This window comes from Thalassophryne amazonica, chromosome 9, assembly GCF_902500255.1.
Source record: "Thalassophryne amazonica chromosome 9, fThaAma1.1, whole genome shotgun sequence".
NCBI lineage: Eukaryota > Metazoa > Chordata > Actinopteri > Batrachoidiformes > Batrachoididae > Thalassophryne > Thalassophryne amazonica.
In genome coordinates this window covers 37,645,822-37,664,783 of record NC_047111.1, presented here as the reverse complement: position 1 = coordinate 37,664,783, position 18,962 = coordinate 37,645,822, and the positions used below count along the sequence as shown (strand labels likewise).

Here is an 18,962-nt window from a genome sequence, read left to right as displayed (position 1 = left end):
TATTAAAAGGACCCCATAAGGATGTTTTTAACAAAAGCTGGCTTATTTTGTATACAAATAGTATCTAGGGAGGCTTGCAATCTTTTAGTGGCTTTCAAACTGAAAGTGATTTTTCGGCATAATTAGGGGGAAAAAATCTTTTTTTTTTTTGTCAAAATATTCTCTAAATGACATCTAAACATGGTGCAAATGTATATGCTACATCTAAACATGACAGGTAAAGGTAATTTATTTACTATGCCACTGTCGTCTTGTTAGTTATTCCGTAAGATAGGAATTCTAGAAATTTGGCCAAATAGCACTGAACCATAATTGAAAATTGGGCGCTGCAGAAAAAACGTACCACAGACAAAAATCTTAACCAAGCTTTTTTGAATGTCCTCATCATAGGTAAGGTGAAAATGCAAGTTTTGGCTCTCAAAGAGAAATGTACACGAACCACCCCCACCCCCAGAGCCAGGACTAAACTTGTTTAGCTGGTCCTGTGATTTATATTTTGAAGTGACTTATAAATGAAAACCTGCATTATCATCTATGGCCACAAGATGACATCATCTACACACGTGACAAGCTGCTACTATAAACTGATCTGAATGAGGTACCATCTTCAGTAATGCACCACTAAGCTGAATGCAAACCACTGTAAAAGAAAAGGGAACAAACACACAAGGTTAGACTTGTGTGAGCGCTCCCATTCAGAGGGGGTTTTCCTTATCACTGTTGCCTGTGTGCTTGCTCTAGGGGTTGGTAAGGTTAAACCTTACTTGTGTGAAGCACCTTAAGGCAACCTAGTTGTGATTTGGCGGTATATAAATGAAATTAAACTGAAACTGAATTGAAGGAGTTGAATGAGGACATGCCAGGTCTTGGTGAACGAGTAAAATTAATAAACCATGATCTCAAACTGAAAGACCACACCCTTGAATAAGAAGAGGGAATAACCTTCACACTTGCCACATTTAATGAGGCAAACATGTAGATTTTTATAGATTTATGATATGATAGTCAAATTTCAAGAAATCTGCTGGACTTTTGTAGGATTTATTACAATTTGTATGGGTTCTGGGGGTTTTGGGAGGGGGGGTTGTCATGATACACATTGAATCACCTCCCAAGTAGCTACTGTATCAGTAGATAACTGTGTAATCCCAACCAGACATTGCACATCTTCACGATCTTGCACTTTATTCATGACGTGACTTGTTTTCTTTAACCATTCTGAAAAATTCAGAGAGGATCTTGTGATTTTCCTCTGCACAAAAAAAAAAAAAAATTTAACAACAAGGTCATACAAATTTTCATTCAGACAGATTTACAGTAGTGTTCAGAATAACAGTAGTGCTATGTGACTAAAAAGATTAATCCAGGTTTTGAGTATTTCTTATTGTTACATGGGAAACAAGGTACCAGTAGATTCAGTAGATTCTCACAAATCCAACAAGACCAAGCATTCATGATATGCACACTCTTAAGGCTATGAAATTGGGCTATTAGTAAAAAAAAAAAAGTAGAAAAGGGGGTGTTCACAATAATAGTAGTGTGGCATTCAGTCAGTCAGTTCGTCAATTTTGTGGAACAAACAGGTGTGAATCAGGTGTCCCCTATTTAAGGATGAAGCCAGCACCTGTTGAACATGCTTTTCTCTTTGAAAGCCTGAGGAAAATGGGATATTCAAGACACTGTTCAGAAGAACAGTGTAGTTTGAATAAAAAATTGATTGGAGAGGGGAAAATCTATATGCAGGTGCAAAAAATTATAGGCTGTTCATCTACAATGATCTCCAATGCTTTAAAATGGACAAAAAACCAGAGACGCGTGGAATTTTATGGAAAACAACCATCAAAATGGATAGAAGAATAACCAGAATGGCAAAGGCTCACCCACTGATCAGCTCCAGGATGATCAAAGACAGTCTGGAGTTACCTGTAAGTGCTGTGACAGTTAGAAGACTCCTGTGTGAAGCTAATTTATTTGCAAGAAGCCCTGCAAAGTCCCTCTGTTAAATAAAAGACATGTGCAGAAGAGATTACAATTTGCCAAAGAACACATCAACTGGCCTAAAGAGAAATGGAGGAATATTTTGTGGACTGATAAGAGTAAAATTGTTCTTTTTGGGTCCAAGGGCCGCAGACAGTTTGTGGTGACAACATGGTGGTGCAAGCATCATGATATGGGCATGTTTCTCCTACTATGGTCTTGGGCCTATATATCGCATACCAGGTATCATGGATCAGTTTGGATATGTCAAAATACTTGAAGAGGTCATGTTGCCTTATGCTGAAGAGGACATGCCCTTGAAATGGGTGTTTCAACAAGACAATGACCCCAAGCACACTAGTAAACAAGCAAAATCTTGGTTCCAAACCAACAAAATTAATGCCTCACAGATGTGAAGAAATCATGAAAAACTGTGGTTATACAACTAAATACTAGTTTAGTGATTCACAGGATTGCTAAAAAAGCAGTTTGAACATAATAGTTTTGAGTTTGTAGCACCAACAGCAAATGCCACTATTATTGTGAACACCCCTTTTCTATTTTTTTTTTTTTACTAATAGCCCAATTTCATAGCCTTAAGAGTGTGCATATCATGAATGCTTCGTCTTGTTGGATTTGTGAGAATCTACTGGTACCTTGTTTCCCATGTAATAATAAGAAATATACTCAAAACCTGGATTCATCTTTTTAGTCACATAACACTACTATTATTCTGAACACTACTCTTGATTCCTCAGACAGTCATTTTGAGAGCTTTGTTTTAAAGCACCTTGTCACAACTAGCACGGAGTTTGATTATGTTGTGGTGGCCAAATTGGGGAGCGTAGTCTCGTTTGAGGGCGGGCGCTAAAGGATTAAAATATGACGCATATGAAGCAATAATCCTACATCCAGGGACAACCCTCTCTGAGTTTTTGGGGCAAATTACACGTTTTATCACTCGGTGGCAGAGGTGGGAGGAAGTCACCATCAAGTCACTCTCAAGTCATGAATCAGCAAGTCTCAAGTCAAGTCTCAAGTCATAATGACCGCCAACTGTTTGCAAGTTGACTTGAGACTTGACTTGGGAGTTGCAGATTGATAACTTGAGACTGACTTGAGAAAGACTTGACAGTGACTTCGTCCCACCTCTGCTCGGTGGTCTCCAGCATCATTTTCTACACTGTAGTGTGCTGAGGCAGCAGGCTGAAGGCAGCTGACACAAACAAACTCAACAAGCTCATCAGGAGAGCTGGCTCTGTCCTGGGAGTTGAGCTGGAGTCTGTGGTGGAGGTGTCAGAAAGGAGGATGTTGAGGAAACTGCTCAGCATCCAGGACACCACCTCTGCATGACACACTGATGTCGTGTCAGAGCTCCTTCAGCCATAGACTGAGACCACCAAGGTGCACTACAGAACGCCACAGGAGGTCTTTCCTACCTGTGGCAATCAGACTGTATAATTCCACCCCCGTTCTGCAGGATGAATACATAATGAAGAGCGTTATCCAGAGTTATTCAGTTACTCAGAGTTATGTGTAATATTATCAAACATCTTGTTCAAATGTCTTCCAATCATTTCATATAAATTTGTTGTACTTATTGTAAAAAAACAACAACAAAAAAAAAACAAAAACATTGTTCACTGTTTACCGTTTTGACACTCTGGCAAAATAATTTCCTTTGGGATAAATAAAGTTGATCTTATCCGTGTTGAATCACTGTCTCTGGGTTAGATCAGTCCGAGCATTTGAGTTTAGACAAACAACTCCACCAGTTTATAACAAAAGCTGACACTTTATATGACTCAGTGTAAAATTTGACTAATGAGATGGATGCCGAATACAGACACTGCAGACAGTGACTTCAAATCTGTACATAGTGAGGTTTTATAAGATGCCATTAGTTGCACAAAAATCAAACAATCTCTAAATAGACAAAATATTGAAGGGGGACTGACTCGGCACATAAAAACAAGCAAAAAACAAATCACTTAAAGCACTGCACAGTAAATTCATCCCAGCACTAAAAAAGTTAACATTTACATTTTGTCTGACTGACGTCAGCTCTCTGCTGCTCACAGAATACAGCTACTGTATAAATATTTGAAGAATTTTCAAAAATCAAACCAAATGATGTCTAAAGCGAGGTGTGAACCGAACCGTGACACCCCTAACAAATAAATAAAAGAAGACAACACTCCTTACCCAGAGTACAGTGCCCTGATGCCTTCCTCTTTGCCAATCCTGAAGAGGGCATGGAACATGCCTCTGTAACGTACTTCTGTGTATTGGGACTGGCCCTGAACTTGCAGCCGGGTCTTGGTCAGGTCAATAGGAAATGTCCCTGAGGATTAAAAATAAAAACATTAAAATACAAAATCAATAATATCCATTACAATAACACTGTCAATTCAACCTGTTTTAGCACTAATTTATAGTTGGTCTACTCCAAAGAAATTTGACAACTAATAAAACAGAAACGGCTTGGGGTAGGGCAGACACAACACAAACTAATTTATTGCTTAAACAGAAATATATAAATTACCATGTAAATAAGCAGTTGCATCTGTGAAGTCTGAAGCTGAAACTTTGACTTGACCAAGGAAGGTCTGGCATATGATCACATAAGCATGGACAGGTTTGCCTGAGAGTTCATGTACTCATTACCCTAAGTAGGCTAGTTTCCATACATCCGAAGCTTCCTGACGTCATTCACTACTGACTTCTATGCACCAGAGATGTCAGAACTGAGAATAGTCTGGCAGAATTTGTTCAGAGGTTCACAACAAAATACATGGTTTTGTAAAAGGCGATGTTTGATCATCCTCCACAGTACAGTTTTACCTGCTGGCCTTTGACTAGCATTCAACAAATTCTCCCCAGCAACAAAATTCAAAATAGACAGCTATCAATAAAGCAACTCTAAGACAATCCCTAATTTAAAGACAAAACCTTGTCCTATATTGTGTGAATCTCCTCAAACCAGTTACTAATATTTTTAGCACTATGGGCAGGTGCGTCTTTCTGGAAAAGAAAATCAGCATCTCCATAAAGCTTGTCAGCAGAACACATGAAGTGCTCTAAAATCTCCTGGTAGGCGGCTGTGTTGACTTTGGACTTGATAAAACACAGTGCACCAACACCAGCAGATAGCACGGCACCCCAAATCATCAGTGACTGTAGAAACTTCACACTGAACTTCAACCAACTTGGATTCTGTGTCTCTCCACTCTTTCTCCAGACTCCGAGAACTTGATTTCCAAAGGAAATGTAAAATTTACTTTTACCTGCAGTGACGTGATTCAGTAACAGAGAAATGTGAGGAAACGTAAACCCTTATGGGCCTTTCACATTGAACACATTAGGCCAATGCGTCAACGCTTTCCAATCCATCGGATGCATTTCCAACGCGTCGTGACGTCAGACGCTTCACTTCAGAAGCGGCAAGGGGGCGGAGACTGCTACATCACACTCTGGCTGTTTTAATTCAATTTCAATTTATTTTCAATTTATTTTCATTTATATAGCACCAAATCACAACAGAGTTTCCTCAAAGCGCTTCACACAGGTAAGGTCTAACCTTACCAACACCCAGAGCAACAGTGGTAAGGAAAAACTCCCTCAGAGGAAGAAACCTCAAGCAGACCAGACTCAAAGGGGTGACCCTCTGCTTGGGCCATGCTACAAACATAAATTACACAACAATTCACGGACGAATATACAAGAAATGCTATTGGAGCACAGGACAGGAGGATGGAGCTGCACCTTAAACAGAGAAAAAACAGAATCAGGCATCAGAAAGACAAAAAAAATACTGTATAATTTGCCAGCATTAAACAACAAGAAAAACAGAGAAATGCTAAGGTGACCGACAGCCACTAGCCCTAAACTTCACTAAAATACCCAGAATTTACGTAAAATTGAGGCCGCAGCCCGCTCCAATTACTAATAAATTAATTAAAAGAGTAAAAACCGTAAAACAAAACTGTACCAGTATGCTAGCCATATGAAAGGGAAAATAAGTGCGTCTTAAGTCTGGACTTGAAAATCTCTACAGAATCTGACTGTTTTATGGACGCAGGAAGATCATTCCACAGAACAGGGGCACGATAAGAGAAAGCTCTGTGACTTGCAGACTTCTTATTCAGCTTAGGGACACAAAGTAGTCCTGCACCCTGAGAACGTAAAGCCCGGGCCGGTACGCAAGGTTTAATTAGGTCAGCTAGGTAGGGAGGTGTCAGTCCATGAATAATTTTATAGGTTAGTAGCAGAACCTTAAAATCTGATCTCACCGGGACAGGAAGCCAGTGAAGGGATGCTAAAATGGGTGTAATGTGGTTGTACTTTCTGCTTCGTGTCAAAAGTTTCCACAACCTGAAAAAAGTTCAGCGATCGCCATCTTGAATTTGCGTTGCCTGAACCACAAAAAAGCTTTAAAAAAGAAGTAGAACGATTTTCCCATCGCCCTGCTGGGAGAAGCAAAAGGTTTCTAAAGAACCATTTATTGATTTATTTAGCTATTTTAAGTACAAGTGTTCTAAACATTTTGGGGGTTTTTTTTAACAGTAATCAGAAATTTTGAGGTAACAAACAACAACAAAAAAAAAACATTTCCAAGGATTTTTCTTCAGAAAACTGCTCTATAAATGAGCAGTCCTGTTACACGTTTCTGTTTTGTACAGATCAGTGGTTTCTGCACTGATCCGTTTTGTACAGATCAGTGGTTTCTGCTACTAGTCCTCCATGTTTTGGCCCGACGCGTCGTTCCTATTGGACAGCGCGAAGCTACGTCACAGCTCAGAGCATTGAAAGTTTGATTGGGTTGAACTTTGAGCGCGTGAAGTGGCAATGCGTGCTCCTGTCAGAAGCATCGCTTTAGCTCAGCTTTTGACGCAACGCTTCTGATGCATCTAAAAAGCAACGCGTCTCATTGAAAATAATGCTTTTTAGACTGATTTTTGACGCATTTGACACTTCCGACGTGTTCAGTGTGAAAGGCCCATTAGACTGGGGGTCCCACTGAAGGGTTCTAGATCCTGTGAAATGCATTCTCCTGCATTTTAGAGTAATCAACTGAAGAAATTTCATGAGACTTTCAAGGATTCAAGGATTCAAAGGATTCAAAAGAAGTTTATTGTCATATGCACATAGGAACATGTTCCCTGCACAATGAAATGTGTTTACTGCATTTTTACCCATCCTAATTGCCAGTTAGGAGCAGAGGTTGCCTTTTTTGATGCCCGGGGACCCAGCTCCAGATGTATATACCTGCCCTAGGTCACGAGCAGGGCTGAGTAAACCTTGACCAGCCTCATGACACACTTAAACAACAATACACATAAGCCGGTCCGGTACATGAACACATATAAAAGCACACACAAGGAAAGAACTGGGAAAAGAAAAACCTCCATTGCTGCTGCGTTGAACTCCTGCAGCACCACTGGAAAGCAAAAAAAAACCATAGCACAGAAAAACAGTCATAACAAAAACAAAAAAACAATCACAACAGATGACAGACAACAGCCGAGACTTGGATGTGTCCGGTGTCCAGACAGACAGCCCGGAAAGGCCACCCTTGAGGTGCCATCGACAGGCCTTATCTGTCCATCCTGGGGGGGGGGATCCCAGTCCTGAATTAGTCCACCAGAGTCTCAAGGTCCCACAGTCAACATCTCAGGACTGGGAAGGGAGGGAGGGAGGGGAAGACAAAGAGGCAGGGGAGACGAGGAGCGAGGCTATCAGGAGTGTTCTTCGGGGGGAGGATTTTATCCCAGCGGCCTTGAAGGACAGCTGGTGTTTGGAAACCAAATAGATATCCAGATTAACAGACGCCTGGCAGATTCCACAGTCTGAAACTTCAGAGTGGCTCCCAAATACATCTGAATAGAGGAGATGTAGTCTTACTGACGATCAAAGCGGTTTTCCAGTGCAGCCATTCTCCCCGAGATGGATTCCAACGTGTGGTTGACACCCGCCGACTGAGCTGACACTGCCCTTCCAATTGAATCAATCATGTGGGGCAGCCTGGACGGGCCAATTAATGTCGCCTCCACCTTCTTAATTTTCCGGTAAACCAGTGCTGTGGCCACTCCACACAGCAGAAACCCGGTCACCACAGCTCCAAATAAGTAAACATCTTCAACGTCCTCCACAGATAACGTGTGTACAGGCACATGACTTGCCACCTCCGCCAGCTGTCCATCACGTAACCCGCCACATGTGTCCTGGCAGGACAGGTCGGGTCCTCCTCTCCCGAGTGCCTTGTGGAAAAAATAGTATCCATTGCGTTCAGAGACCACTAGATCAGATCCATTTTGCCGTTTTCCAGAGGAGCAGGGCTGGCAGCCTCACAGACAAAACACGCTACAGTAGCAGGAAAGTTGGGGAGGGAGGAGGAGAGAAAAATGCGACCGTCCCGACCGAGAGCAAGAAGGCAAAAAAGAATTTCCTGAGAAGAATTGAGAAATATTGTGAAATACAGCAGTCTATTTATTAGCAAAGTTCCACATGTCGTGACAATCATGTAAATAATAAAGGTGTCACCAACGGTAGGCCTATTATGTGGACAGCAGTAAAAGTATCCAAGTTGTACTTAAGATTCTTGTATAGTCAATTGCACTAATAGAGAAATACAGAGTTTGACAAATTATTATACAAAGCATGATTTAGCAATTAAAAGAATTGAAGGGAGACATAAAGTCAAATAGCCGACATCCATCTTGGAATTACAGACTGCAATATCAGCACAATGTTATTTATTGTTATTGTTTATTGTTATTTATTTATGTTATTTATTCTGAGATATTGCGCCAATAATAAAGATTTCTATTAACAATGACTTAATGGGTAATGAAAATGAGGAACTCTTGTCTGTGGTCCTGAATGAGAACAAGGAGAACCTTCCAGAAGGACAACCATCTCTGCAGAAATCCACCAATCAGGCTTGTATTGTAAAGTGGCCACAAGGAAGCCCCTCTTTAGTAAAAGACACATGGCAGCCCACCTGGAATTTGCCAAAAGTCACCTGAAGGACTCTCAGACCATGAAAACAAAATTCTCTGGTCTGATGAGACAAAGACTGAACTCTTTGGCATGAATGTCAGATGTCATGTTTGGAGAAAATCAGGCACCATCCCTACAGTGAAGCATGGAGATGGAGCTTGAGAGGTGCTGCAAAGACGAATGGCCCAAACTGCCCAAAGACAGGTGCGCCAAGGTTGCCTCATCATATTCAAGAAGACTTGAGGCTGTAATTGCTGCCAAATGTGCATCCACAACGTACTGAGCAAAGGGGGTGAATACGTATGTACATGTGATTTCTTAGATTTTCATTTTAATAAATTAGCAAAAAATAAAAAAAAAAATAAAAAACTTTTTCATGTTTTCATTTTGGGGTGTTGTGAGTAGAAGTTTAAGGGAGAAAAAAAATACTCCATTTTGGAAAAAGGCTGTAACATAAAATGTGGAAAAGTGAAGCACTGTGAATACTTTTCAGATGCACTGTATACAGTAAGTTATTCAAACTTGAAATGAAATGTAATATTTTTGAGATACTTTTCTTTTCTTTCTATATTTTCTTGGAGCAAGTCAGGAGATGGATACATGAACAATCTTTAAGAAATACAATCAGAACGATACTGCATAGTAAATCTCTCTGGGGGAGAAAGTTTTTAGAAACTGTGACCTTGCGAGAAGGAGACTGAGGAAAACCACCAAGACACCCATGACAACTCTGTAGTAGTTCGGCTTCTGTGGTTGTGATTGCGGAAACTGGGCACAGTGCAGGTCCTGGTGCATCAAAAGTTATTCAGCTTCACAGTGGACAGGCACATAGAAAGAATTTTTTTTCAAACAAAGATGTGACATTTCAATTACGAGGTCTGTGAGAAAAGTATCGGACCTTTTTATTTTTTTCAAAGACTATATGGATTTGAATCACGTGCGATTACATCAGACAAGCTTGACCCCTCGTGGGCATGCAAGAGTTTTTTCACGCCTGTCGGTTACGTCATTCGCCTGTGGGCAGGCTTTGAGTGAGGAGTGGTCCACCCCTCCCATCAGAATTCCTTTGTCTAACAACTTGCTGAGAGACTGGCGCTTTGCTTTATCAAAATTTTTTCAGAACCTGTGAGGTAGATCAAAGTGGACACCATTCGAGAAATTCAGCTGGTTTTCGGTGAAAATTTTAACGGCTGATGAGAGATTATGGAGTGTTACTGTCGCTTTAAGGACTTCCCACAGAGCGGGACGTCGCGCCGCGCTCTGAGGTGCCGTCGTCAGCCTGTTTCGAGCTGAAAACCTCCAAATTTAAGCCTCTGTTGACCCAGGACGTCGTGAGAGAACAGAGAACTTTCAGAAGAGGTCGGGATCAGCAGTTTATCCGGACATTCCACTGTTAAAGGAGATTTTGTAATGAAAGTCATGCAGATGGATTGGCGCGTCGGCAGGCAGTCGGCAGGCAGCCGGCGCAGCGCGGCGCCACAGGAAAAACTCCTCCGTTGGAAGCCTTAAGGTCAAGTTGGAACATGTCCAGCTGTTAAACAATTTCTCAGATACTCACTCTACTGAAAGCCATCAAAAGCCGCCAGGTTTTTACAAATGGTTATCAACACGGAGGTGTTTTTCCTGTGGCGGCGCGCCAATCCGTCCGCACGTCTTTCATTACAAAATCTCCTTTAACAGTGGAATGTCAGGATAAACTGCTGATCCCGAGCTCTTCTGAAACTTCTCTGTTGTCTCACGACGTCCTGGGTCAACAGAGGCTTAAATTTGGAGGTTTTCCGCTCGAAACAGGGTGACGACAGTGCCTCAGAGCGCGGCGCGACGTCCCGCTCCGTGGGAAGTCCTTAAAGTGACAGTAACACTCCACAATCTCTCATCAGCCATTAAAATTTTCACCGAAAACCAGCTGAATTTCTCGAATGGTGTCCACTTCGATCTGCCTCACAGGTTCTGAAAAAATTTTGATGAGGCAAAGTGCCAGTCTCTCAGCAAGTTGTTAGACAAAGGAATTCCGACGAGGGGGGTGGACCAGTGCTCACTCAAAGCCTGCCCACAGGCGAATGACGTAACCGACAGGCGTGAAAAAACTCACGCATGCGCACGAGGGTTCAAGGTTGGCTGATGTAATCGCACGTGATTCAAATCCATACAGTTTTTGAAAAAAATAAAAAGGTACGTTATTTTTCTCGCAGACCTAGTACAGTTTTCCAGAAGACACATGGGAGATGCCAGCCTCAATTTGATCTGTTGTGTTGTATGAAAATCCTTCTGTGTTGAGAGAGAGAGAGAATGCTCAAATGTGCTGCTAAATATACCCAGGTGGCACATCCAAGTCAAGTCTATGTGGGAAAACCTGACAGTAAAAGCAGAGATCTTGCAGCCATGATTAAGTATATTTATCTTGAGATATATTTACCACCCACTTACTTTTTCATCTCTTTATTTGGTCACTTATCAAACAAAGTGTGATTCACTCTATGTTTATTACTATGCAATTACCTGCTGAAGTGTCACACATATAGCACATGCAGAAAGAATTTATGTTAATGGATCTAACAATATTCACATTCCGTTTGATATTAACTGTAGGACTCATTTGCAGCTCCAGAAAGCAGCAATAGATTTGCACCAAAGACAGCTGAATCTGCCTGTGGCTGTTGTTGCTTAAAGTATTTATTTAAAAAAAAAACGCAATTTGCACATTATTTCCTTTGCAAAATTAACACGATTAGCCTACACCTGCATGCTGCGGTGCATCACGTACCGAATTCTGCGACAATTGAGGCCATCCCTCCGTAGATGAACGGCTTCCAGTTCAGATTGCTCATGTCCGCGGTGGCCGCGGCTTCCACCTCCTGTAGCCCGGCTAAAAACAAAACAAGGCCACCCAGACACAGGTCAACACAACACAACATGTCGGTGAACATGGAGACAAAACGATACTACACATCAACGACGCTGCTCAGCATCAGCATCTCAGGGTACTGCGCCGGAAAAAAAACGACCTCGGCACCGCTAACGGGACGCTCTCGTTTGTTTCAGGCTTCCTATTGGCTGAGAATTAAGTCAATCAAAGCTGTGAGCCTTTCAATTGGTTGGTATGCCGGGAAGAATAAAGCATGAGTGACAACAGTCACGAGAATATAATTCAATTAATTACTGGAGTTTAGCCAAGTTAAGAAGACGGGAGTACACGAACTAAGCCATCTTGTTCTCATTGTTATTTTGATAAAGAACAATTAAATATTTTAATGGAAAATGTCCAATTCTTTCAGATGGCTTATGCTAAGCTAACTGCAAGTCACCAAACAGTTCTGAAAATGAATAGCTTTCCCGAGGTTACTTGTTAGCAACTCGTCAATATTACATAAGTCGGAAAGTCACATACCTGTGCTGCTTGATAAAACACCCCGCCTGCTATTTGAGTTGGTTTTCCATCACTTTAACAACCTGACTTTAGCAAAATATGAAAAGTTCTCCTTTGCTGTCAAGTCCCCATTTTTGCTGATGTCAAGCGCACCAGCGGAAAAATAGATTCCGTTTAGCCATTTCAAAATAAACGTCTACAGTGACGAAAAGTCTGAAACTTCAATTAATGTAAAATAATGATGATGATGACGATGATAATAATAATAATAATAATAATAATAATAATAATAATAATAATAATAATAATAATAATAATAATAATAATAAACATTCCATGTATAAGAAAAAATAAAAACAAAACAAAAAATAATGCTGATGACAATATCCTTCAACAAAATTTCTGAAATACCTCTAAAAAGTATATGGATGATGGATATGCAACTAATTGCTTATAAGTAAAGTTTTGTAGGTATAAAACGAAAACTGACACATAGTTTAGAAAATGTTTCTCTTTTTATTTCTTTATGGAGCAAAAATAATGTACATTCTAAGTCATGGCCACTCAATAGCCACTATTTGACAGCCATTTTCATTTATTTTGCAAACATCATCACTGCTTACAGGTCTTTGATTATTATTGCCTCCAGAGGGAAGAAATTAGCTGTAAATCACGTTGCATGTTCAGTTTACTGTAAAGCGCATATGCAGCATGAACTACAACATAAGAAAAGCCATATTGTCCCATATAGACTTGTAGCTCCTTTGGTAGTTGGCATCCTCACTGAAGCAGTATATTAGGAAGCAGAAAATCATCTATCCTTCCAACATCTTTAACAAGAAGTATCAAGATTCTTTTGGATTTTCCCGTTCACTCTGGGTCACCACACAACATCTGGTATAGTGCCCTCACTTATTATCTGTTAATATGCACAGATTTGTGCGTAAACAGTACATACAAATATTTCTATGCAAAAAGTGGAATTAGCAACTTGTATTTACTGCAGAAATGTAAGTAATTATATACAGAGCTCTGACAATGTGTACATACATGTGTTGTTTCTTTCCTTGAATTAATATGTACACCATAAGTAATTATATCAAGTTCGAAGCAGATATGTAGCCTGTGTGAACTAAACAGCAGCTTTTGTCCTCAGCAACATGCCTACATTTCCTCCTGCTACTACAAGGCATGAAGCAAATAGATTCCCTGTTGCAATTTTATATTAAAATATGTTTTGTTTTTGTTTTTTCACAGCTCAAATTTTGTTAGGAGAGATTTTATTGTAATAAAGACAGCAGTGATGTCACAGGAGCCCAAAGATTCTGAAACAACTGTAATGGCAAATAATTGTCCAGTTATTCTGTTAAGTAAAACGTTTCATGCTAGTTCTTGTGGTGAGCTTGTTAAAGCTTGTTAAAGTTATGTTCATAACTGATTGTGATGTCTAAATTAAGAAGCAATATATAACGCCATGAATGAATGGTCATAACAAATGGTTGGGTTCAAAACTACTTGTGGATTCATCGTCGCCACCTAGTGTTGACACTCACTGCATTTATTTTTGTCATCCCACTGCTTGCTGTGACCACACACAAGCTGCGCACACTCTGTTTCAGAAAAGTTTATTTTCTTCATTCTCTTACTCTGGTGAGGAACACAAGCAACACATGGTTTTTAAACCAATGTTTTGTTACCATATGGTTAATTGAGAGTGTTTCTAATTTTTTGTTTCAATTAAGGACTCTGTGTTTGTTGTTCTGTTTTTTCTGTTTCTGTTTCTTCTATTTGTTAAGAAATTCTTGTAAAATTTGTAAAAACCTTGTAACTGTTAGAATGGCCTAAGCAGTGGGTCACCCCTCTGAGTCTGGTCTGCTTGAGGTTTCTTCCTCATTATCCCAGAGGGAGTTTTTCCCTACCACTGTCACCTGTGTGCTTGCTCAGGGGGTTTGGTAAAGTTAGACCTTACTTTTGTGAAGAGCCTTGAGGCAGTGCTGTTGTGATTTGCAGCTCTGCAGCTTCTCTCTCCCTGCCATCCCCTCATTACCCCATCCCCGTAGAGTCGGTGCCTGCTCCCAGACCACCAATAACCAGTAAAAATCTATTTAAGCATAAAAATTCAAAAAGAAAAAATAATATAGCACCTTCAACTGCACCACAGACTAAAACAGTTAAATGCGGTCTATTAAACATTAGATCTCTCTCTTCTAAGTCCCTGTTAGTAAATGATATAATAATTGATCAACATATTGATTTATTCTGCCTTACAGAAACCTGGTTACAGCAGGATGAATATGTTAGTTTAAATGAGTCAACACCCCCGAGTCACACTAACTGTCAGAATGCTCGAAGCACGGGCCAAGGCGGAGGATTAGCAGCAATCTTCCACTCCAGCTTATTAATTAATCAAAGACCCAGACAGAGCTTTAATTCATTTGAAAGTTTGACTCTTAGTCTTGTTCATCCAAATCGGAAGTCTCAAAAACCAGTTTTATCGTCCACCTGGTTGTTACTGTGAGTTTCTTTGTGATTTTTCAGACCTTTTGTCTGACTTAGTGCTTAGCTCAGATAAGATAATTATAGTGGGTGATTTTAACATCCACATAGATGCTGAGAATGACAGCCTCAACACTGCATTTAATCTATTATTAGACTCAGTTGGCTTCGCTCAAAATGTAAATGAGCCCACCCATCACTTTAACCACACTTTAGATCTTGTTCTGACATATGGCATAGAAATTGAAGACTTAACAGTATTCCCTGAAAACCCCTTTTTGTTTGATCATTTCTTAATAACATTTACATTTACTCTGATGGACTACCCAGCAGTGGGGAATAAGTTTTATTACAGTAGAAGTCTTTCAGAAAGCGCTGTAACTATGTTTAATATGATTCCTTCGTTGTTATGTTCTTCAATTCCATATACCAACACAGTGCAGAGTAACTACCTAAACTCTGTGAGTGAGATAGATTATCTCGTCAATAGCTTTACATCCTCACTGAGCACAACTTTGGATGCTGTAGCTCCTCTGAAAAAGAGAGCTTTAAATCAGAAGTGTCTGACTGTGGTATAACCCACAAACTCGCAGCTTAAAGCAGATAACCCGTAAGCTGGAGAGGAAATGGCGTCTCACTAATTTAGAAGATCTTCATTTAGCCTGGAAAAAGAGTCTGTTGCTCTATAAAAAAAGCCCTCCGTAAAGCTAGGACATCTTACTATTCATCACTAATTGAAGAAAATAAGAACAACCCCAGGTTTCTTTTCAGCACTGTAGCCAGGCTGACAAAGAGTCAGAGCTCTATTGAGCTGAGTATTCTTTTAACTTTAACTAGTAATGATTTCATGACTTTCTTTGCAAATAAAATTTTAACTATTAGAGAAAAAATTATTCATAACCATCCCAAAGACATATCTTTATGTTCGGCTGCTTTCATTAATGCTGGTATTTGGTTAGACTCTTTCTCTCCAATTGTTCTGTCTGAGTTATTTTCATTAGTCACTTCCTCCAAACCATCAACATGTCTATTAGACCCCATTCCTACCAGGCTGCTCAAGGAAGCCCTACCATTATTTAATGCTTCGATCTTAAATATGATCAATCTATCTTTATTAGTTGGCTATGTACCACAGGCTTTTAAGGTGGCAGTAATTAAACCATTACTTAAAAAGCCATTACTTGACCCAGCTATCTTAGCTAATTATAGGCCAATCTCCAACCTTCCTTTTCTCTCAAAAATTCTTGAAAGGGTAGTTGTAAAACAGCTAACTGATCATCTGCAGAGGAATGGTCTATTTGAAGAGTTTCAGTCAGGTTTCAGAATTCATCATAGTACAGAAACAGCATTAGTGAAGGATACAAATGATCTTCTTATGGCCTCAGACAGTGGACTCATCTCTATGCTCGTCCTGTTAGATCTCAGCGCAGCTTTTGATACTGTTGACCATAAAATTTTATTACAGAGATTAGAGCATGCCATAGGTATTAAAGGCACTGCGCTGCAGTGGTTTGAATCATATTTATCTAATAGATTACAATTTGTTAATGTAAATGGGGAGTCTTCTTCACGGACTAAGGTTAATTATGGAGTTCCACAAGGTTCTGTGCTAGGACCGATTTTATTCACTTTATACATGCTTTCCTTAGGCAGTATTATTAGAAAGCATTGCTTAAATTTTCATTGTTACGCAGATGATACCCAGCTTTATCTATCCATGAAGCCAGAGGACACACACCAATTAGTTAAACTGCAGGAATGTCTTTCAGACATAAAGACATGGATGACCTCTAATTTCCTGCTTTTAAATTCAGATAAAACTGAAGTTATTGTACTTGGCCCCACCAATCTTAGAAACATGGTGTCTAACCAGATCCTTACTCTGGATGGCATTACCCTGACCTCCAGTAATACTATGAGAAATATTGGAGTCATTTTTGATCAGGATATGTCCTTCAATTGTTCTTCATTGGCTCCCTGTTAATTCCAGAATAGAATTTAAAATTCTTCTTCTTACTTATAAGGTTTTGAATAATCAGGTCCCATCTTATCTTAGGGACCTCATAGTACCATATCACCCCAATAGAGTGCTTCGCTCTCAGACTGCAGGCTTACTTGTACGAGGTCTGTCCATAAAGTATCGTACCTTTTTATTTTTTTTTTTAACTATATGGATTTGATTAATATGTTTTCACGTCAGACAAGCTTGAACCCTTGTGTGCATGCGTGAGTTTTTCCACGCCTGTCGGTGATGTCATTCACCTGTGAGCACGCCTTGTGGAAGGAGTGGTCCCGCCCCGTCGTTGGATTTTCATTGTCTGGAAATGGCGGAATGATTTGGGGGTTTTTTTCCATCAGAATTTTTTCAGAAGCTGTTAGAGACTGGCACCTGGAAACCATTCGAAAAATTTATCTGGCTTTTGGTGAAAATTTTACGGGCTTCACAGAGAATAAGGTCTGTTAGTAAGTTTCCAGGTTTCCAGGTAGGTTTCCCGCGCTGTGCCGCTCACAGTCACACCCACACATAGAGATGTGCACACACACACCACTGACTTCATGAATGAAACTCGATCAATAAAGGATAATTGTGTAAAAAAAAAAAAAATATATATATATATATATATATATATATATATATATATATATATATATATATATATATAAATGTATTGTAATGGTTTTAGGAGCTGCGTTGAAGAGCAGCAGCTGCTGCAGGACACCTCAGCTCAGCAGCTTGAACAGCACAGATCCGTAACTTTCAGCACTAATATTTGGGAATGTGTGTGTGTCAGAGTAAGTTTAATACTTTCCTGACATAATTTAATGTAATTTAATTTTACTGGCTCAATATCCAGATCAAAATGTCATTTTTAACACGTATTTTGCAAGCATTTTTCTGAGTGTGTTCAGTCGCGAATCTCCATTGAAAATGCATCCGGGCACTTCATCAATATTTTGCCAGAGATGTCATGCTGTCCACATTTTCGTTTCAAAGAAAAAAATATATATTATATACAGATAATGTCATAAAATGCATTAAAATTGTAATCCTGCGAACTAATCCCCATTTTTACTAAATATACCTGTAATCTGAATATGTCTTTTTTCTGTAACTGTAGCAGAATACAGTTACCTTTTTTGTATCCTAATTATGTAACGCCGTTACATGTATTCCGTTACTCCCCAAGGCTGGATTCGGCGCTATACAAACAAAATAAATTGAAAAATTAATTCAGTTCAATTAATGACACAATGAGCTGGCACAAGTATGGTGGTTTAGAACATGTGGGATTATCAACAGTTGATACTTCTTAACGTGTGTACGACTGGCGTACTACCTGTTTGATAAGTACAGATTTTTTTGTACTTACGCACATACTAAATTTTGTTCATACGGCAGCATTTAGAACCTTTTCTACATACAGTTTGATAAATGTAGCCCTGGTCTGACCCGAAAAAAAATGGGTGGATGTAAACCCAAGGACATGGGCATGGGTGGACGTGAACCCAGGACCTTCTTGCCGTGAGACACTGGACTAAGATTAGTTCAAACACTCAAATTACATTTGCAATCAGTTATTTTTCAAATAAAATGTGTGTTGCCAAATCAATGAAACAAAACCCTTCCACCTTAACAGCTTCTTCAACTTGGTAAGGGTCTCTTGAGTTTATGTCTTTCCCTTTGTATGGTCAGTGAATATATGTTCCTTTGCAACTCCCAAAAAAGCCACGTCATCAAAATTACAGCAGATTAACAAAGGTTGTCCTTCTTTCAAGGAACTGTAGGACAGGATGCTCATCTTCAGTGATGAGCTGATGAATTCTCTTGGATCACTCCCACACATATGATCAATCCATTGCGTTTCTGAACAGGTAACAGAAGACATGACAACACTGAGTAAAACCTTTTCCATTTTAAAGATTTTTTCCGGTCAGAATGTTTTCAGCTCTTCTCACCAACAGCTGTACTCAGTTGCTTACTATTGGCAAGAATATAGACCAGACCTGGGCAAACTGCGGCCCGGGGGCCACATGCGGCCCTTTGCATGTCTCTGTCCGGCCGTCATGAGGTCTGTGATTATTATTACATATATTAAAAATGTCAAGCTTGTGTGTTGCA

General features: G+C 39.8%; 1 protein-coding gene and 1 long non-coding RNA gene across 4 annotated transcripts in view; one reads left to right on the top strand and one right to left on the bottom strand.

Annotated features, from left to right (window-relative positions):
- slc25a14 (solute carrier family 25 member 14) overlaps window positions 1-12,497 on the bottom strand; it is a 22,551-nt gene extending 10,054 nt beyond the window's left edge. Inside the window, exons 1-3 of one of the 3 annotated variants that reach the window (XM_034177906.1) lie at window positions 12,368-12,497; window positions 11,744-11,845; window positions 4,183-4,321 (exon numbers count right to left, since the gene is read on the bottom strand). In XM_034177906.1, coding sequence (XP_034033797.1) covers window positions 4,183-4,321; window positions 11,744-11,807 — 203 coding nt within the window. In that variant the 5' untranslated portion in view covers window positions 11,808-11,845; window positions 12,368-12,497. Of the gene's footprint in view, window positions 1-4,182; window positions 4,322-11,743; window positions 11,991-12,367 lie in introns of those variants that run through there. The other 2 variants (XM_034177905.1, XM_034177904.1) reach the window with 2 other exon arrangements.
- LOC117517002 lies at window positions 9,678-18,962 on the top strand. The gene is made up of 3 exons (XR_004562610.1): window positions 9,678-9,762; window positions 13,490-13,494; window positions 18,950-18,962. It is a non-coding gene; the product is annotated as an uncharacterized LOC117517002 (long non-coding RNA).